The sequence below is a fragment of the Dryas octopetala genome, chromosome 4 (assembly GCF_963921425.1).
Source record: "Dryas octopetala chromosome 4, drDryOcto1.1, whole genome shotgun sequence".
NCBI classification, from domain to species: domain Eukaryota; kingdom Viridiplantae; phylum Streptophyta; class Magnoliopsida; order Rosales; family Rosaceae; genus Dryas; species Dryas octopetala.
In genome coordinates, this window is record NC_141369.1 from 25,650,447 (window position 1) to 25,671,590 (window position 21,144).

The following is a 21,144-nucleotide window of genomic DNA, read 5'->3' on the forward strand; positions in this document are numbered from 1 at the left end:
GGAACAAATATTTATGGTTTGAACCATTTACCTAACAATCAATCCCAAGAGGCAAATCATACAAAATTTAAGTTATTGATTAAATCTCAACCCTTGATCCGTCTACCTAAGTGTTGGATAATGGATCCCATCTTAATAATAAGGTTTGGTTCAAAGGAGGTTTTTTTAGCTTGAATAGAGTTACGACTCGTAAGTGGAGTAGAACATGAACACTATTCCTTTAAGAACAAGTAATCACAAATATCATACCAAAGTTTTCGACTTGTTATATGCAACAATTTGCCATATTCATTTACAAGGGTGAACTTTTAAAATTTTCATTGATGTCCTTGGTCAAAAGAAAAAAAGTAAAAAAAGAAATAAGAAAGAGGCCAAATACTCCAAGTCGACCATAATCGGGTGGGTCAGTCAATCACGGGTTTTCCTAAACCGACTCTCTGTCGAACAATTCAAGCAAAACCCATAAATTGAACGCTACTTTTTAGTCCTAACATAGTTACATATCTGTGACCGACTCTCTTTGTGAAATACAGGCGGGAAAAGCGTCATGGAGAACGGGGATATTCCTGAAGACGCCAATGAACGTAAGCCTTTCTTCACAATTGATGCCTATAAACCCTAAAGATTACTGGGTTTTGTTCAGTTGGGATGTCTTAATTTCTACTTCTTATTGTTAATTTTTTAAAATTTTGGGATATTTTCAGATTGCCCGGGTCCTCAATCCGAGTCGGCGGGAAAATCTGATTCTTGCGAAGGATGCCCGAATCAACAAGTTTGTGCTACTGCTCCTAAGGGCCCTGACCCAGGTTTCCTTTCTCTCTCTTATTGCTTATTTGCTACACCTATGCTTTGCTTTTGGTCTCTTTTTTCTGCAACTTTCAGTTGGATTTGGGTAATTGTTCTACTGATTCTTGGGAAATTCTTGCTTTTCTATTTATGTGAGTTGATTAACTATGACCCATTTAGAAGAACAAGCAAAAGTGGATGCTTTATGTGAATTTCAGGACATTGATGATTGCTGATCATGGAGTTTTTAAATTGTATTATTTTAATTCTCCCTATTTGGCCCTGGTCAAGTTGCGACATCTTAATGGTAGCATAATTTTTTCACTGAACTGTACTTGCAACATTAAGTGAATTTGCTAAACAAAATTTTCTCCCTATTATTGCGCTTCTTATTAGTTCCAAGATGCAGTAATAAGTCTTTCCTTCCCCACTTCTTTTTGTGAAGCAAATTTTATATCTTAAGTGAAGCAGTTGTTCTATATAATTGAACTTAATGTTTGATCAAAGTATGGATTTTGATGGTTACATTTATCAGTGGCTGGGTTGCTAGTTTTCTTTCAAAGTTTCATTAAGTAATTATTACAAGGCATCAAATTAATAACCCATCTGTGTTTTTTATTCTTTGTGCAACTGTGCAAGTTTTGGTCCCATGCAGACAACAATTTATTTTTATCCTCCTTACTAAAATTCTCTTGTATGACTCAAGAATGATGTGCTTTTATCTTCATGATTTGTATATGTGTTTTTGCAGACTTGGTTGCAATTGCAGAAAGGATGACCAATGTAAAACATAAGATACTGGTTTTATCAGGAAAAGGTGGAGTTGGCAAGAGCACATTCTCTGCCCAGCTTTCATTTGCACTAGCAGCTATGGACTTCCAGGTGGGTCTTCTTGACATTGACATTTGTGGCCCAAGCATCCCAAAGATGCTTGGCCTAGAAGGCCAAGAAATCCATCAGAGCAACCTTGGCTGGTCTCCTGTCTATGTTGAGTCCAACCTTGGTGTCATGTCAATTGGGTTTATGCTTCCAAACCCTGATGATGCTGTTGTATGGAGGGGGCCACGCAAAAATGCGCTGATTAAGCAATTTCTGAAGGATGTTTATTGGGGTGAACTTGACTTTTTGGTAGTTGATGCCCCTCCTGGAACCTCAGATGAGCACATTTCCATTGTTCAATACCTAGATGCTGCTGGAATAGATGGTGCAATCATAGTCACCACTCCACAACAAGTCTCCCTGATTGATGTTCGGAAAGAAGTAAGTTTCTGCAAGAAAGTTGGAGTTCCGGTTCTTGGGGTTGTTGAGAATATGAGTGGCTTGTGCCAGCCTGTGATGGATTTCAAATTTTTGAAGATGACAGAGACAGGTGAACAAGAAGATGTCACGGAATGGTTTAGGGAGATTCTGAGAAAGAGAGTGCCAGAATTGTTAAATATAATAGCTTCCACTGAGGTGTTTGATAGTAGTGGTGGTGGAGCTGCAAAAATGTGTAGGGAAATGGGGGTACCTTTTCTGGGGAAGGTACCAATGGACCCCCAGCTTGGCAAGGCGGCTGAAGAAGGTAGATCTTGTTTCGTTGATCAGAAAAATGGGGTGAGTGCACCTGCACTGAAGAAAATCATAGATCAAATGTTGGAAAATCAGGGGATATCTAGAATGGTGGTAGATGATGCTGCATAGGCGATTTGGCTTCTCCAAGTGATCTTGGTGGATAATTTTGTTTGTGTTACTGAATTGTTTGAGTATTTTTCTTGACCATAAATACTTGTAATTGTATAAGTAACACAATTTTCTTGACCATGAATACTTGTAATTATAGTATGAGTATTTTTCTTGAACTTCGAAGTTAAGTTACTTGGCCATGAATTGGTGTGTAATTTTGCCTTTTTGAATCCTATCACATTTGTAAAGGGTGATTGTCTTTGCATAAAGTCGCGCATCATTTGACTCTCACAGACAAGAGGTATCCTTGGTTTTTGCTTTTTCGGCACCATGTGTGGGTGTGTATGCAAATGCAATTATACAACTCATTCATCGTCCATTGGCTGATTTACCATTTTGAAACATTATCCATATTAATAAAAAAGACAGAAAAAGGAAACGCGCGTCCATATGCTACACGCCTTTACTCTCCTTCTAAGTTTCCTAACTCGCACACAAACAAACACTGACCTCAGTCCCCTACTCCCGTCGCTCGATCGGTCGATCCTCCTTTCCCTCCTCTCTGCAATTATCTGCTACACTCTACATGCCAATCCTATTGCTACAACCCTCAAACTCGACCAATAAGAATCGGACATGTATCTCTCGGAGAAGGCCCGTCCGGTTGACTTGTACAGGGGAGGAGGAGAAGAAGAAGAATCGGAGAGAGAGATGATGATGGAGGTGGTGGTGGCGAATGACAGCCTGCCACCTCAGGACAACCAAAAGCAGCAGCAGCAGCAGATGATGATGATCCTGGGGGAGAACAACAACAACAACAACAGCAGCGGAGGAGAGGAGCAGGAAGTGAGAGCCCCGAAGAAGCGGGCCGAGACTTGGGTCCAAGAAGAGACCCGAAGCCTGATAAGCTTTCGGCGCGAGGTGGACGGCCTTTTCAACACCTCCAAGTCCAACAAGCACCTCTGGGACCAGATCTCCGCCAAGATGAGAGACAAGGGCTTCGATCGATCGCCCACCATGTGTACGGACAAGTGGAGGAACTTGCTTAAGGAGTTCAAGAAGGCCCGCCACCAACTCAAAGTCTGTGGTAGTCGCTCCGCCAAAATGTCCTATTACGAGGACCTCCAGGACTTGCTCAGAGACCGGACCAAGAACACTGCTACTTCTTCACCTGCTCTTCCTACTACTGCTACCACCGCCGCCGTCGCCGCCGCAGCCCCTCCCAAGCTCGACTCCTTTATACGCTTCTCTGATAAGGGTGGGTCAGACACTCAATCCTCTTTCTAACTTTGATTTTTTCTCAATTCATTAAATTGTTGTTTTCTTTTTAAAATTACAGGTCTTGAGGATGCAAGTATTCCATTTGGACCTATGGAAGGTATAACAGCTTCCTTTCCTTCTCTGCATTTTGATCAATGCTTAATTACCAATTCTGTCCCTCTTATCTTTTGCTGCAGTTTGAATGGCATGTATGTAATTCGTAAAAGCTTCTTTCTTCTCTTTGTGTAGATACTGATCGATCGGCAGTGAACTTGGAAAGGCAGTTGGATCATGATGGTGATCCTCTTGCTATTACCGCAGCTGATGCAGTTGCAGCCAGTGGGGTTCCTCCCTGGAACTGGAGAGAGGGCCCTGGAAATGGTGAGCTTTCTTTCACAAATAAAATTGCAATGCCAAAGCTTTCTTTTAAAAGATTGGTAATGCTTGTTGAGATGCTGCTTCAATTGGCAGTGGGAATGTTTCCAGACCTATATATATGCACAGCTACCACCCTTAGTCTAATACAGCCTTAATCCAAAAATGCAATTTTCATGACCTCACTCACACTACATTACATTTGAATTGCTTAGTCTAACTATGCACAGATTTGCGATCATGCAGTTATGCTAGCATGCTGCCTTCCGATTTTAGTTGTGAAATACCAAGATACAAGTATTTTCCGGAGATTTTTTGTCCTCTTTCGAGGAAAGGAGCTTCAAAATTATGAATATCACTTCAGCTTTGTTACTAATGTTGTTTTTTCTGTTCATCTCTCTCTCTCTCTCTCTCTCTCTCTCTCTCTGTTGAGGCTCGGGATCATTCATACGTTGATAAAACTAAGAGACTAAGCATGACCCTAAACTGATGCATCTTGTAAAAGTTGCAAAGTTACGAATGTTTGAAGCATGTAATCCTTTAATGGCAGGAGGGGAGGGCCACTCTTCTTATTGTGGAAGGATTATAACTGTGAAGTTGGGGGAATACACCAGAAGGATTGGTATTGATGGAACTGCTGATGCAATCAAGGAGGCAATCAAGTCAGCGTTCAGAATACGAACTAAGCGGGCATTTTGGTTGGAGGATGAAGATCTGGTTGTCCGGAGTCTTGACAGGGATATGCCTTTGGGAAATTACACTCTTCACCTCGATGAAGGTATCCTAGAATCATAAGCATAAGTTTTTCTTTTCCAATATTATGGAACTGAAATTTGGTTTACTGGATGTATAGTAAGTAGCGTTATATGTTTGTTTTGGCAGGAATTACCATAAAACTTTGCCTGTATGATGACTCTGACCACATAGTTAGTACTGAAGAAATTACACTGTACACTGAGGATGATTTTCGCGATTTTCTCACACGTCGTGGCTTGATGGGTTTAAGAGAATTGAGTGGCTATAGACGCATTGATACTATAGATGATCTTCAATCTGGTGCAATGTACCAGGGGGTGAGACTTCTGGGGGACTAAAGAATTTTGTATTTTGCTTTAACCCAACTTTATGAGTTGGAATTTTCTTTTTCTTTTTGCCCAACTAGTCATAGACCGCATTATGGTATGGATGGCCATGCACTAGTTTTGTTGATTTATGTTGTAAATGGCAAGTGCGAGCCATCTGAATTAACATTGTAAAGATGTATTGTCCTGTATTTGTACATTCTAACTTTCTAAGCTATGTATGCCTGTTATGTCCTCTGATTCCTCATCCAAATTTCAAAAGCTATGAATACTTACAAGCCAAGGCAGTAGTAGTTCTTCCATGGTGTGCCAGTGCTTCCCTCACCTTATGAAAAATCGCTTAATATGCTCTGTTTCGGAAATCGGATTTGGGATGGATCTCTCAGGAAACGAAATATCTCCTCTTCTATAAGACTCTAACAGAAAACACCCCCAAATTTACAACTTTTTTTTTTTTTTTTTTCACTTTACTGTTTACAGTTTACACCTGAATTCGTGTGAATTTCTGGAGCAACTTTTTACCAATTCTGCAGCATTGATCTTTGTCGAAATGAACGGCGACGAGGCCACTTCATCAGTCAATAGGATCCAAAACCACACGATGATCTCGGCTAGTGCATGTGTGCGTGGTGGTACACACTGGTTTCCAGGCCAGGTTCGACAAATTCGCCCCAATTTTATGTTTAAAGGGAATTATAAATAGAACAATCTCCCTCGTTCACAAATCACGACACCAATCCTTTTCACTTTCGGTTTCTTTGGGTTTAAGACATTACATTCATCATGAGCAAGATCAAGATTGGCATCAATGGTATATTGTTCGATTTTATTTATTAATCATTGTTTTGGTTAATCTGTTTACTATTAAATATATATAATAATAATAATAATAACAGTGTGGATTTGATGTAATGTGGTGAAGGATTCGGACGAATCGGGCGCTTGGTGGCCAGGGTTGCTCTGCAGAGAGACGATGTCGAACTCGTCGCTGTTAACGACCCTTTCATCAGCACTGATTACATGGTATACATGTGTAATAATTCAGCATTATTATTATATATTTAAACAATTAAACGTGTGTCTGTGGGTCTCTGCATCTGCATGTGTGTAATTTGTGCATGGGTTTGATTGATGCCTCATGGATTATGATAATTGTTGATTGAGTTGAAGATCGATTTTGTGTATGGGTGCAGACCTACATGTTTAAGTACGACAGTGTTCACGGACAGTGGAAGCGCCACGAGCTTAAGGTTAAGGACGAGAAGACCCTTCTCTTTGGTGACAAGCCCGTCAAAGTTTTTGCTTCTAGGTATGAATATATAAATCCTTAATTACCTGCTGGTTATGTTTAATTAGTGAAAATCCATCCAAAATATTTATGAATTCCAATGGCAATTAATTAATTAATCGTTCAGGAACCCCGAAGAGATCCCGTGGGGGGAGGCGGGTGCTGAATTTGTGGTGGAGTCGACCGGAGTTTTCACTGATAAGGAAAAAGCAGCTGCGCACCTGAAAGGTGGTGCAAACAAGGTTATCATTTCTGCCCCCAGTACGAATGCTCCCATGTTTGTTGTGGGTGTCAATGAGAAGGAATACACCTCTGATCTTAAAGTTGTTTCCAATGCCAGCTGCACCACCAACTGTCTTGCTCCTTTGGCTAAGGTACTTACCTTACTACTTAATTCCAATTCTTAATTAATAATTCCATCACTCTATTATTATGAAAAACTTTGGTAATTAATATACATCTTGACAGGTTATCCACGACAACTTTGGTATTGTGGAGGCTCTTATGACTACCGTCCATTCTATAACTGGTGAGTATGCATAATGCATCATGCATGCATGTAAATTATATGTTCCTTTCAGCTGTAAACTAGCCTGTAAATTATGGTTGGTTGGTTGACTAGAAGTAGTTCTGTTTCAATGTACATAATGCAGCCACTCAAAAGACTGTTGATGGACCATCAATGAAAGACTGGAGAGGTGGTAGAGCTGCTGCCTATAACATCATTCCCAGCAGTACTGGAGCTGCAAAGGTACGAGCGTATGTATATATGCCCTGCACTTGTAATTGCATGCATCTATATATGTGTTCACAGTTCATGTCTAATTCTGTTTAATGTGTAAACTAATTTTGACAATGATTATGAATCAAAATCATTAGTATATATACGTTGATTTATTTTGTAGGCTGTTGGTAAAGTGCTTCCGGCACTGAATGGGAAGTTGACAGGAATGGCCTTCCGTGTTCCCACTGTCGATGTTTCCGTGGTTGACCTCACAGTCAGACTTGAGAAGAAGGCCACTTATGATGAGATTAAAAATGCTATCAAGTAAGGACTGAGGATATATCAGAAACATTCCCTATGAAATATGAATACGATTGCTTTCTTTCTTTATATAGATTACGATTTCCTATGAACATTCCCTATGAAATATGAAATATGAATACGATTTCTTTCTTTCTTTATATGCTCACCACCTTTCATTTTAATGTGTTGGAAATTCCAGGAAAGAATCCGAGGGCAGCCTCAAGGGAATCCTTGGATACACTGACGACGATGTCGTGTCCTCTGACTTTGTGGGTGATAACAGGTGATAAATTTGTCAATATATTAACCGTCTTCTATTCTATATATATATATATATATATCTGTGGAAGTTATGTAACAGGATGCCTTTGTAAATCTGCGGCAGTATGTTCTGCTTATGTGCCTGCCTACTTCTTTTCAACCCTTTTTCTTCAATTAATTGATTTAGGTTCTATTTATGCCAAATACATGTACATTCACTTTTATGTACCTCTTCTAATTACTTGTTCTTATGGGAAGGAACTATTTCTGAGTTGTGACTATATATATGTATGTTGCAGGTCAAGCATTTTCGATGCCAAGGCTGGAATTGCTTTGAATGACAACTTTGTGAAGCTTGTCTCTTGGTATGACAACGAGTGGGGCTACAGGTAATGCACCTTTTGTGTATTATGTGATTGTGGGTTTCTTTAACATCAACCAATCGATGTGGCTTACTAAAGTAGCCTATATATACACTTTCATATGTCCACCACAAGGTTATAAAATGATTGTTCTAGATTTTGCAACCAGATATGTCAATTGATTATTTGATATTGCCTTGTCAATCTGAAAGGGATAAACAATTTGAGTATACAGTACACTAAACTACACTCGTCTCTCTGATAGTCCAATGTTGCTATTTCTAAACGTCGTGGTTTGTCTGTTGCAGCTCACGAGTAATTGATTTGATCTGTCACATTAACTCTGTGAAATAAGCAGTGTGAGCATGATGATGTTGATGTGGAGTGAGTGGAGCATCCAATTCTTTGGCTCATTTGTCAAGCAACTTGGTTCTGGCCATCATGGTTGCAAAGAGATGTTGTTAGAATAATTCAGCTTTGCGAGCGATAATTTTTGTCGGACTGGTTCCAGATTGTTACAAGTTTTGTTTAAATTGTATTTTCCCCTAATGCAAACTGGGTTGTTGGTTGTTACTGAGTACTCGGTTTTGGCATGAGATCCAACTTGAGATAGATATCTGCTTTCAGTAATTTATATACCAATTTTCTTTGCTTTTTAAAAGGTAAATAAAAATATAATGCTTAATTATGCCCTTAAACTCTAGTTTACTAGAGGAATCTAGAAGACGATGTTGGATGGCTCAAGGATCAAGAGTTTTTAAGTCGGAGAAAGGTGCCATCAGACGTTCAACAGGCAGTCGATCGTCGATCAACAGCATGGCTGACTGGCAGGGCCAATGACGGCTACAACAAACTTTAACAAGGTGTGTGCATATTCAATTATTCATGGGTGTTTATCTTTCAACATGAGACTTTAATTAGGGAATTTATTTCAATTTCAGGATCCATTAATAACTGGGTTAAATAATTTTGCATCCCAGTCTACTCTATTTTCGTGTGATATTTTCTCCCAATAAGGGGAGACCCACACCCTTCTACACGAACCTTGTTAGTGAGAACCTTCAGCTCACTTTACTTTCCATGTAAACGGTATAATTACAATTCAATAATCTATCAAATTCAAGGCACATGGACCTACCATGTTTAATATTATGTAATATTGAATTGAAATTACCATAACCATTATCGAAAGCCAATCTATCAAGACAATGACCAATATCTACTTTGAACCTTTTTTATTTAAGAAAACAGAAAGCAAGCTTGCACTGCATTGTGAGTGCAACATCAGATCATAGCTAATAAATGTTGACTGAGAACCTCAGTTCCAAAACCTAAAGCAAAGGAAGGGAAATTACCCCCTAAGTAGATAGATGATTAATCTCAATCACCTATTCTGCATTATTGCCTAAGACACGTGGATACAAAAGCAAACCGACGAAACTGATTGACAAACAACATAGAAATTGTTGGCAAATTAGGTAAAACATAACATGCCCAGCAAGATATCAACAAAAGTGCTCCAACTTGTATTCAAGTTCTTAAAACGCATTTTATGTAGAGCAATTTCCTAAGACATTAACTTTGGTTCTTATAAAAGTTTTAGATAATCTATGTTCCAAGTAAAAACAAAAATTCTAGAAATGAAACCCTCAGAACTTCACCGTATTCATGATCCGGTCTTGCTGTTATGCCACATCTTGAGACCTGCAAATTGAAAAATTAAAAATCATAATTCACAATCATTATCAAATATGGATGCTTTCATGATATAATTTAAATTATGAAATGTACGAGTTCTTTAGATAGCAACTCCATAAGAACAATCCCATCCACCATATTTTCCATTAAAATTAAATGGCATAAATACATTGAAAGAATTCCAAATGTATTAACTGTCTATCATGATACATGAGAAGTGGAAAGAAATGTAAAATGAATCTCATTCATATTTCAAGTGTATGTAGGCCACAACCAAATAAATGTGTTTGACTTGAGAAAACAATTAAGAAAGTCAAGCACAAATTACTCTTAGCTTTCCAATTTCGTCCACATTAAGTATTATCCAGCTCTGTAGTTTTTTAATCTTAAATACTTGCCCTGTCATTCCATTTAAAACTATAGGTTGATAAGTACTAGATGCAAGATGAGTATACCTAAAGCTAAAAACAAACTGGCAATGTGAAGCTTAACTAACAACCAATCACATAGCAAAAGAGGCCACAATTATTACATTGAAAGTTGCTAAATAGAAACCTTTCTGAATTCCTAATTGAGCAAGAACTGAAGTACCAATTCCAACTGCATATCCCATTTATGTGCATAAAGATTATGAAAATCCAGGTCTACAGCAAAAAGCAATCAGAAATATCCTGTCCAAGTTTTCCAAAAGCATAGTCCTGTGTATCTTGAGCTTATAACCTTACACACCTGATGAGCCCTTCCAAAGCTAATCAATACTATTCTTTCCAATAGTTAATTTGTTTCATCACTTATCGTGCAGAGGGTTGTCTCTTCAGTCCAGATTGGTTTAACTATACTTGTGAATATATACATATATATGATCCAAAACAGACTCAGACTAAATAATTTCAATTTGCAATACAAACATAACATAGAAAATGTAACAGTAAAATCGAAAAATGTGAAATGATATTACCATCAACGAGCGTTAAGAGCGTAAAGCATCTGGTTATTCCCACCAGGCAGGTAAGAGACATTGGGCGACTTGGCGAGCGTGCCTGCAATCTCCCTGGAAGCCTCGATCCTCCTGAGCTCGATGAGGCCCAAACCCGCGGAAGCAGTCGCATCGGAAATGAGCTTGGCAGCCTCGCTCTCACCCTGGGCCCGAATAATGGCGGCCCGCCTCTCCTGCTCCGCCTTCGCCACCACGAACTTGGACCGCTCCGCCTCCTGCTGGGCCACCTGCTTCTGCTCCACGGCTCGCGAGAACTCCGCCCCGTACGACAGGTGCGTAATCGCCACGTCATCCAGCACAATGTTGAAATCCCTAGCGCGCCGAATCAGGCTCTCGCGCACCAGAGCCGACACGTGCGGACGCTCCGTCAGCAGCTGGTCCGCGTTGAATTGGGCCACCACGGCCTTCAGGACCTCGTTTCCGATCGAGGGGAGGACCTTCTCGTCGTACTCGAGCCCTAGGGTTTTGAAGATCTGAGGGAGGCGAGACACCTCAGGCCTGGACAGAACCCTAAGTGTGAGGTTCACCATCTGGAGGTCCTTGGTGCCCGAGACCGAAGAGAAGGTGTGGGGCCGGGTACGGATGTCGAATATGTACGGCTTCTGGAGCCATGGGATCAGGAAGTGGGTCCCCTCGCCGACGGTGTCCTCGATGACTCCGCGGAACCGGTCAAAAAGCACGGCGCGCTGACCGCCGTCGACGGTGTAGAGCGCGGAGTTCACGATGGTGGCTCCGGCGCCGAGGCCGAAGGCGGCGCGTGCGAGATTGGTGAGGAAGGACACAGCAGCTTGATTGCTTCCCATTTTTGCGATGCTTTGAGAGAGAGAGAGTGAGAGAAATGGGTTTTTGGACTGGGTGTAGGGTTTATGTGGTTTTTGCTATAAAACCCTAACAACTTGGGAAAGAGGAAATCCTGAGGTGGCTTAGGCTTTAGAAAACTCAAGATGGGTTGCCATTGGGCTTTTTGTGTTTTAGTAATGGGCTTAGGCCCATTACTCCATTTATCTTTTGCAAAAACAATTGGGCCTTAGTCTGCATTAATTTGAGGCATGGTAAAGCAGAGAAGTGTTGGGGAATGGAAAACAAGTGAAGTCCACTACACTAGTGACTAATTGGTTGGTTGGTGCTAATATCCTCAAGTTCGGGGCAGATCCTAATATCCTAAAAGGTACCAATATCATTACTCTGTCGATTGTGATGCATCTAGCCATCTATATATATCTTCTGGGATTCCTTTGAATGATTGTCTTGCATGTGTGGAAATGATGAGATGGAATTTAATAATTTAATTTAATGCTATTTGAAAGAGTACAATCAATCATGTTTGATATTTGATGCAAACCCATTTCACATCATGTTGGTTAACACTCAACACTCTGGTAAAACCCCCTACCCTGCTATTCCTCTGTATAACTTGTGATGAGATCATGAGATGAGACTAACTTTTACTTTCTTAAGCATCAATTATATATTTGTTGATTTTTTGACCAATATTTGCTACTATTTTCCCCCACTAATCAATGCAAGGTGTGTTGGCTTCCTATGCTTCTTTGACCAACTTTCACAAAGCAGTTGTAGATAATATATGCTTTATGAAAGGGTCTGCCTTGGAGCAGCTGAGCCTCGAACCTGTCACCTATGGCATGGTTTTGAGCACTATACCACAATTATGCACAATAGGCATTCTGCTACATTTGTATGATGATAGTATAACAGTATTAATTCCCTCATTTGTGGAATCTTCTATAATTATATGGATGTGGATTGGGCCATTTGGGGATATGTATTAATTTGATGTGGTCCTTCACGTCAGTTACTCTGTTCTTTTCTGATGGGTCTCACAAGAATCAGGAAAAGACAATTTGCGGATGAGAGTGAGAGAGAGAGGAAGGGAGTTGGACATGGTTAAACTTAAACATGTGTAGAATATACAATTGCTCCGGTTCCATTTGGTATGCAATTCCATTATTTAGTTGGGCCCAACCTTTTGACATTGCTATTAAACATCATAGGTGGAAGGCACCATCCTCTATAGTCCTACTGTCCCCCCCTACCCAACTTAACAATGGTGGATCGCATTCTATCCTATATCTCAGATTGATGGGGTTCGCAGAAATGTTCTTGCTGTTTTCCTTTTTCCTATCTATTACATCAACTTGGTGGGACATCTGTTGTCATGAAGGTTGATACAGATATATATAGTTGGGCTTCATAGTTCAGAATATATAGTCCAATAAACAGAACTTCTCTTGTTGTATGAACTAGCTAGCCACGAACATGAATCTTCTATCTTTTAGTATATGCATGGTCTGGTGGTCCGAAATTCTTCTATTGTCTCTAGTTAATTTGTATATTTTACATGTAGAGCATGCATGAATCTATGATAGTGCGGTATAACTTAGAGTCTAACCCTCCCTCAAGTCACTATATATAATGATGCTGATAGTGATGGACTGCTGTGTTAAAATGGAGACCGTACATCATGCTTTACTTTCTTTCTGCATGCCCATCAGCCCATGTGAAGGTTAGGCTTCATGACTTCCATTAAAGCAAAGAAAGAGACTAGTAGTGATGGATGCAAAAAAGCAAAGAGGGTATGGGTATAGCACTATAGCTAGAAGATGATACAGCAAATAATGGGACGGAAATTTGACATCCCACATGCATTATTATTGTTGTAGGCTTAAAGTGAGTAACCCACCCGTATTATAGCTTTTGAATATTGTGGTTGTACCCAAAAAGTTAATTAAAAAGCTGCCTCTCTCACATGGCATCTTTTGCTTTTAGAGCTGTGCTGTGTGTACTATTCCAATAACACGTACTGAGTAGTTGGATTTGGGGCTTCTAAATAGCCAAGCCAACATGCATAGCTCTAGGCTACCATAGTCCAGCATGTACTCTTGGAAAGTGTTAACTATACCCCAACAAAACAGGCTCTTTAGCATCTCATTAGCTTCTGGTATTAAACATCCCCTCTCAGGCTCTCATGCTTTAGTAATTTTGGATGTGATCTGCTGATAGTGCATATGCACATACATAATTATAGACAATATATGGCAGTTCCTTCTGCAGGAGAGGAGAAAATTAGGAAAAAGAATCAAAGTCTCTTGAATGTTATATAGGTGAACAATATACCTATATACCATGGACCATGGTTGGTTTTAAAGCATATATAATGCAACATTAACTTCAAAAGTCGTAGGTTGCACCGACCCAACATTAATTTATGAACTTGATAAGTTGATAAGATGAACCATCAAGGTCAGCGCATACAAGTTGGATTGAGTAAGCCACCGGCCATTCCAATATTAAGTCCTTGGAACAATTCTTATGAAGTTCAGCTCCTGAAAATTCTGAGATTTTGTAACTGTTATAAGCAAAGTAACTAAACTTTTGAAGTGGGTTAATTTTCCTATAGATGTGAAATTCAATATTTTTTCAGGTAAAATTGTTGAGACTACAGAGATGTTTCAGCAAAATGTTGGAATAATAAACATTCCTAGAATATGTACCAGATTCTGGAGTCAAAGGCTAAACAGTAGTATTTTCTTTAGTTGAGTACTTGACTAGGACAAGAATGTGGATTATGCAGTTAAAGTGTCACTCTTTACCCACGCGTTTCTAAACAGAGTAGCTAACTAACCAAAGAATAAAGTAAACAATAATAAGTACAAGGTTTGAATCAAAACTTATGCTAATCATAACTTAAAGAACCATTCAGCATTTTCTTTCTTTTATGTCACCAAGTGCAAATGTCACTCCTCGATTAATTTGATTAAAAAATTGAATAAAAAGCTCCTCCAATTCTAAAAGCACTCTGAGTCTCTGCCTCCAGCTGATCAGCTCAGCCTCTTTATGCTCACTCCAACATCTTTGAGCATGGTAATATCTACCAAAGAATCCAACCCACTACTTGTGTTTCCCCTCTATCATTACTCCAACCAACATCAGTAAATTTAATCTCTCTGTAATTCTCTCTAACCACACACAGATACAGTCATACACACACAAGCCAAGCCCCAGGTAACACTATCATTATCTCTGCATCTGCAACTTTCACTGCACAAAAAGGAATCTCCTTTTATCTTATATGACAATTTCTTTATTAAATTCTAATTTGTTGTGTCTGTTCATCAAACCTTTCTTCTCTTTTTGGCGGGGGGTTATTTGTTATCCACCAGTCCACCTTCATAAACCCAAAACTCTGTCACAAACAATAGTTTGATATTTGCCTTAAGAATTTTAAAATATATTGTTTTTCTCCAACTTTCCTCGAAGGGCCTGTTCCTTTTTCTGGCTTCCATTTGTGTAAGTAATGATTGTTGTTTTATCTCTCGTATCACCTAGCTAGTTGATATCATTAATTAATCTTCTTTAATTTTTCTTGGTGTGCTTCTGTTATCCTTCATTTTCCTTGTCAGAGTAGTTCTATAAATGAATTTCGTAGAAGCAGGTGGTTCAACTGCTTAAATTAATACCAAAGCTCTTCTCGTCCCCTCGGGTGAGCTTAATTACCCCTTTCTTTATTTCTTCATGTCGGTGTTTTGGTTTATTAACTCTCACTCATTTTGGTTGTTGGTTCTTTATTAACTTCTTTAATGTTGAAGAGTCCCACTTAGAAGTTTTTCTCAATTAATTCACGTACCTAGCATTTATCAATACTTTCTTGTTGAATTGTGTATGGTGGTTTGGATCAAGTATTCCTCAACATTGCTTCTCTTTACATTTCACAGCTACAACTCTCTAGTTTGTGTCATCTTCAGAATGCCTCCTACATATTTTCCTCTTCGGTGGGAGAGCACCGGAGACCAATGGTGGTATGCTTCTCCGATTGATTATGCAGCTGCAAATGGTCACTATGACTTGGTTCGAGAGCTCCTTCGCATTGACAGCAATCATCTTATCAAGCTCACATCTCTACGCCGAATTCGCCGCCTTGAGACTGTATGGGATGATGAAGAACAATTTGATGATGTAGCCAAGTGTCGTTCACAGGTCGCTCGGAAGCTTTTTATTGAGTGTGAATCCAAGAAAGGAAAAAATTCTCTCATACGGGCTGGTTATGGCGGATGGCTTATGTACACAGCTGCATCAGCTGGGGAACTGGGTTTTGTTCAAGAACTACTTGAAAGAAACCCTCTTCTTGTTTTTGGGGAAGGAGAATATGGTGTCACTGATATACTGTATGCTGCTGCTAGGAGTAAGAATGCTGAGGTTTTCAGGCTGCTCTTTGACTTTGCAGTTTCGCCGAGATTTATGACAGGCAAAGCTGGAGAGTTGGAGGAACACATTGGGGAGATTCCTTCTCTTTACAAATGGGAGATGATTAACAGGGCCATTCATGCTGCTGCTAGAGGAGGAAATTTGTACATTTTGAAGGAGCTTCTTTCTAATTGTTCTGATGTTTTGGCTTATAGAGATATTCAGGGCTCAACTATCCTACATGCAGCAGCTGGGAAAGGGCGCGTTGAGGTGAGCCTTCCACTTATATTATATCTGTTTTTGCAAAGATTTTTTGTTGATTTACTACCTAAGACATACCATGAATCCTGATGTAGATATTTAAATTTAAGGCATACTTGCCGCCATAGGTTTTAGATGACTGATTGTTGATTGTTCCAAAGTTTTATCAAAACTTTCTGAATTTACCATGAAAGAACCCTCCCTTTGTAGTTCCATATTATGTTTTCTTGTTATGGATAGATCTTCCATAAACTTCTCTAGAAGGTGTAAAACTTAGACTATATTATAGTTGATTAGACATTGTTCCAGCTGTTGTTGTTCTGTTATAATACAGAGGTTGTCCCTTCAATGATTAAAATCAAGACTTAAGGCTTGTCTTGAACTATTGCAATGATTTGATCCTTACACTTCCTTAACCAATGTTGCCATTCATGCAGGTGGTGAACTACCTTTTAGCATCCGTTGATATCATAAACTGTACTGATCATCGAGGCAACACAGCATTGCATGTGGCTGCTTCGAGGGGCCAATTAGCTGCAGTTGAAGCGCTTATATCTGCATCTCCTTCGTCCACTTCTATGAAAAACAACTCCGGAGAAACGTTTCTCCACAAGGCTATATCCGGTTTTCAAACTCCTGCCTTCCGAAGATTGGACCGACAAATTCATCTCCTGAAGCAGATGGTATGTGGGAACGCATTCAACATTGAAGACATCATCAATGCCAAAAACAACGAAGGCCGGACTGCCCTTCACACAGCAATCATTGGGAATGTTCACTCTGACTTAGTGCAACTCTTGATGATGGCTCAATCAATTGATGTGAATGTTCGTGATGTAGATGGCATGACTGCACTTGATTACCTCAGGCAATGGCCTTGTTCTGCATCATCTGATATACTAATTAAGCAGTTGATTTCAGCAGGGGGAATATTTGGTCGTCAGGATTACAATGCAAGAAAAGCCATTGCTTCCCGCTTAAAGATGCAAGGCGATGGAGGCAGTCCTGGCACATCATTTAGAATCTCTGACACAGAAATCTTTTTGTACACAGGCATTGAAAATGGATCAGATGCCAGTGCTGATCACCATAGCGCAGGAACCAATTCATCATCGCCAGAAGTGATCAGTCCAGATGACCCAAACAATGAGAACCGTAGCTCATTCAGCCATAAAAAACCAGCAGGTTCTGTAAATTATGCAGCACAACAACTGAAACGTGTCATCGGATGGCCCCGGATTAAAGTGACAAAGCCTGAGAGATTCAAGAAATCAGTTGACTGGGGTTCGGTAGAGTCATCAAAGAAGATGTGCAACACCAGTACTTCAGATGATACTCCAACACCACTTAGACAGAGATTTGCAAAGCCCTCATCACTTCCCAATAACAAACGTACACTATCTGTGAGGAGTCTTCAATCAAGTCCATCTGCCAAGAAGAAGTTTGCCTCAGGCATAAGGCATGGTGTTATGCAGGCAATCCCACATATCACTGTACCAGGCCGTTCTCGCTCTAGTTCGTTTTCAAAATCATCATCACTTTCTTCACCTAGTTCTCTAGATAAGCAGAAAGGTGTTTGCATTCAAACTGATATTGCGGGACCATCAGCATCTTGGTCAAACCAAGTAGTTGATGATGAAACCCCAAATTTGGCCAAGCAAGGCTCGGTTAACAGAAAGCTGAGGAGCCAATATTTCTGTTTTGGTGCATCAGGCCTGTCTGTGAAAAACCCAGTTAGCAGGCACCAACAGAACCAGAATTTCAAGCATCCTGTTATTTCAGTGGCTTGATTGACTTGATGTGAAGAGTTGGGTCCTTGCAATGAGCCAAGAACTCCTTGGATATGTATGCAAACTAACTAACATAGAGGAAGATTAGTAAGTTCATTAGCTGCTACTGCTACTATTTTTCTTTTTCTTTGTTTTAGTGCACTGTGGTATGTTTGCTTGTTTTAACTTGTGTAGACTATCTACTTGTTAGTTAAAATTGTCTGCATCAATATGTTTGATGTCAAATGGGGAGCATATCAGCACAGAAAGATGTATTGTTCTCAAGTAGTTGGGATCTATCTATCTTATGTGAACCTCCTTGGTATTTATAGAAGAGAAGAGAATAAAAACAAAGAGAAAGAACCCATGAAATATGCTTTCATTTGATGACTAAAACTTGTATCATTGTATGATTGCAGAACTGTTGAACCAACTGAATGCAACAAGGGTTAACTTAGTGGTTAATAAGGTATGGTATTAGACTATTGGCAATTTGGCATGCAGGTTCTTGGGCCAATGGGCTATCCATCCAGCAATCTGTTATCCCTTTAAAGGCTTTAAATTTCCATCCTTTGCTTTTGGCAAGTGGGTTTCAGACTGTGAGCCCAGTCAATAGGGTTGTGACTGGCCCAATAATCAACACTGCAGACTTGCAGTATCATCAATTCATCATTCATTAGCTTCAGTGTTGAGCCAAAGTAGAATGGGCCAGGCCAGCCCATCCCAGCCCAATTGTGTAATGGTCCCCGTCTAAATTGGTCAACGGCCATAGCTTTCTTCTTGTTTTGGTTTCTGCGTACGGCCTTGTCAACGTGGTCCTACTAGCTTTTTCTTTCTTTCTTCGTTTCATCTGACAGCCAAGTTTATGATCCAGACGTAAAGTAATCTGAAAGACCCACAAAGCTTGAAATCCAAAAGGCAGAAGAAAATCAACGTAACAGGCTTACAATTGGTCAAAATCGAAGCCTTCATTCGGAACCACCCAATTTGATCTGCTAATGCCAGCGTAACAAGTTACAATAATGTGATCTGGTAGGATAGCAAGCAGTGAAATGAAGTCAACTTTGGTGTACCCATTTATGATTTATACGTGTAGTGTAGAATGTAGTGTAAATCTGCAATTATATATCGAACTTCTTCACTCTCTTGTCTAAACTCTAAAGTTTAAATCAACAAATCCATACAACTTGTTGCTACTATTTAGTATATATTAATAATAATAATAATAAATTCATCAACAAAACCAACAAATCCATGGACATAATAATAATAATAATAATAATAATAATAATAATAATAATAATGCTGAACTTATGCATCCATACAGTACTTGTTTTTCCTGCAACTTCGATCTTTTTTTTTTTTTTTTTGTAAAAGTTGGGGTTAGTATACTATACTATTGCGTGCAATGGTCGACATCGTCTTGAAAAGGATACAGATATTAATTATATATACTACCTTACGATGGAACGTCAAACCTATGATACTTCCATGCAATTAATTGAGCATATCGAGCTAACTCACTCAACAAGTTTAATTCGTATATATCATTAATTCCCTTTATATATGTTTGGATTATTACTCAACACCAGCGTCACGCTGACTCTAACACACATGAAGTGCAAAGCAAAATGATTTGAAACACGAATCAAATTTTCATTAGACTAATAATCTATTTAATCCGTGCAAACAAAGATTTGTTAATTGCTAGCCCCCAAAATAAATTCTTCAACGTTAACATCGTCAGGTAAATCCAAGCACAAGCTTCCGTAGTTAGGGAGCCTTATTTTCAAGTCCTTGACAACTTCGTACCTACTACCTAATGTAATGTAATACATGGTCGCACACATAATTGCCCTACTTGCAGATAACTCCATTTGAATTAATTGTACCTGTTTCCTTCATGTCCTTATTGACAGCTACAATTATATTGTATAGTCTGTTGACGTACGTTAATGGTCATTGTATGTAATTTACATAGAACTCCCTCTAAATTTCTTGGATAGAGTTGAATTAAACCCCATGCGGTTTCGATTATATATTTTTGTTTTCTGTAACTCTCCATCGATCGATCTGTTACATTAAGTGGACTAGCTAGGAAACTCTGCCTACAATGATCAACTTCAATTCAATATAAACGTACGACTTTGTAGTTTTTTTTTTTTTTCCTGAAAGTGGACTTAGAGTCGTGGACTTTAGCATCCGATGCTAATTATAATGGCCTATTAGCGTGGCTGCTAAGGTTCTAGTTTGATACCATTGGCTAGTTTTAGTTTAAGGCACAAGTATGATATTAATATATAGTAATCCAGTTGCAGATCGAAGCAGTTTAGTCTGATTTTGATAAGCCTGGAGGCCTCAAACTTAGCTAGTTAGCATGTGAAAGGTCTAATATATAAATTCAAGCTTACAATTAGGGCAACAAACCATGTGAATGTAGAAGAGTGCTGCTGCAGTCACTAACCTAATTACAATCTTTATCTTTAAGAGATACAGAGTACCCTTGAACAGATATTTCATATATCCCCCTTTTTTTGGTTACTTGAAGACTACCTTGTGCAATTATATATAACACAGAAGAAAACAAACGAAAACTCTTAGTAATGGTATGTGTAATATTCTTTGCAATGATATATGGAATCTAAATATACAGAACGCAAGCCACTAGTAGAAAGGTCCATGCCATTAGGGCTCATGGAACAATACAAACCATGGTGCGCTTACATCATCGCTATACGACGACTATAATTTAGCTTATGTTCAAAAGGTGAAGTGTAGCATCATGGCGTATAGTGTTGACTTTAACTTCTGGGTCCAAGTCTTCTTGCAATTTTGCTGAATTTTCCACCATATTTAATCCAATCCAATGGTTGCACGGTTTCTTCCGCGGGTAGGACATGTACACGAAGGTGCTACCAAATTTCACATATAGTGATGCTAAACTTTGTGTCTCACGCCTACAATTTGGGAATTATTGGCAGCAACCAAGAACAAGCCAGGAAGATTCAGTTTAAACGCAACTTTTGAAACTTGTGCCCCCCTTGACCATTCCAAATTAATATATTCGTACATTATTTTATAATTTAATATAAATAAGAGTCGTTATCAAAA

The 21,144-nt window shown here is 39.2% G+C and overlaps 5 protein-coding genes across 10 annotated transcripts; 4 read left to right on the forward strand and 1 right to left on the reverse strand.

Annotated features, from left to right (window-relative positions):
* The first annotated feature begins 466 nt into the window (after window positions 1–466).
* NBP35 (nucleotide binding protein 35) lies at window positions 467–2,651 on the forward strand. The gene is made up of 3 exons (XM_086240213.1): window positions 467–584; window positions 705–806; window positions 1,538–2,651. Exons 1-3 carry the CDS (start codon window positions 548–550, stop codon window positions 2,467–2,469), a joined length of 1,071 nt encoding a protein of 356 aa, XP_086096339.1. The 5' UTR covers window positions 467–547; the 3' UTR covers window positions 2,470–2,651.
* Window positions 2,652–2,926: 275 nt separating this feature from the next.
* LOC147288872 (trihelix transcription factor GT-4-like) lies at window positions 2,927–5,403 on the forward strand. The gene is made up of 5 exons (XM_086240212.1): window positions 2,927–3,709; window positions 3,791–3,829; window positions 3,961–4,092; window positions 4,637–4,864; window positions 4,969–5,403. The coding sequence occupies exons 1-5, from the start codon at window positions 3,088–3,090 to the stop codon at window positions 5,178–5,180; spliced, it is 1,233 nt and encodes a 410-aa protein (XP_086096338.1). The 5' UTR covers window positions 2,927–3,087; the 3' UTR covers window positions 5,181–5,403.
* Window positions 5,404–5,872: 469 nt separating this feature from the next.
* On the forward strand, window positions 5,873–9,199 carry LOC147288873 (glyceraldehyde-3-phosphate dehydrogenase, cytosolic-like). The gene is made up of 10 exons (XM_086240013.1): window positions 5,873–5,979; window positions 6,091–6,191; window positions 6,362–6,477; window positions 6,584–6,830; window positions 6,925–6,985; window positions 7,110–7,207; window positions 7,362–7,504; window positions 7,683–7,766; window positions 8,044–8,133; window positions 8,415–9,199. The coding sequence occupies exons 1-10, from the start codon at window positions 5,952–5,954 to the stop codon at window positions 8,458–8,460; spliced, it is 1,014 nt and encodes a 337-aa protein (XP_086096139.1). The 5' UTR covers window positions 5,873–5,951; the 3' UTR covers window positions 8,461–9,199.
* A 412-nt stretch (window positions 9,200–9,611) lies between these two features.
* On the reverse strand, window positions 9,612–11,682 carry PHB3 (prohibitin 3). The gene is made up of 2 exons (XM_086240605.1): window positions 10,763–11,682; window positions 9,612–9,810 (listed from the first exon to the last, which is right to left on the reverse strand). The coding sequence occupies exon 1, from the start codon at window positions 11,602–11,604 to the stop codon at window positions 10,765–10,767; it is 840 nt and encodes a 279-aa protein (XP_086096731.1). The 5' UTR covers window positions 11,605–11,682; the 3' UTR covers window positions 9,612–9,810; window positions 10,763–10,764.
* A 2,954-nt stretch (window positions 11,683–14,636) lies between these two features.
* LOC147288875 (uncharacterized) lies at window positions 14,637–18,259 on the forward strand. Of its 6 annotated transcripts, none has more exons than XM_086242332.1 (4): window positions 14,637–14,824; window positions 15,223–15,302; window positions 15,535–16,273; window positions 16,702–18,259. In XM_086242332.1, the coding sequence occupies exons 3-4, from the start codon at window positions 15,566–15,568 to the stop codon at window positions 18,052–18,054; spliced, it is 2,061 nt and encodes a 686-aa protein (XP_086098458.1). In that variant the 5' UTR covers window positions 14,637–14,824; window positions 15,223–15,302; window positions 15,535–15,565; the 3' UTR covers window positions 18,055–18,259. The 6 variants fall into 6 exon arrangements, with proteins under 6 accessions (XP_086098458.1, XP_086098460.1, XP_086098459.1 ...); XM_086242331.1 differs by lacking the exon at window positions 14,637–14,824 and adding an exon at window positions 14,880–15,109; XM_086242329.1 differs by lacking the exon at window positions 14,637–14,824 and adding an exon at window positions 14,880–15,109 and having other exon boundaries at window positions 15,228–15,302.
* The last annotated feature ends 2,885 nt before the right edge of the window (window positions 18,260–21,144 follow it).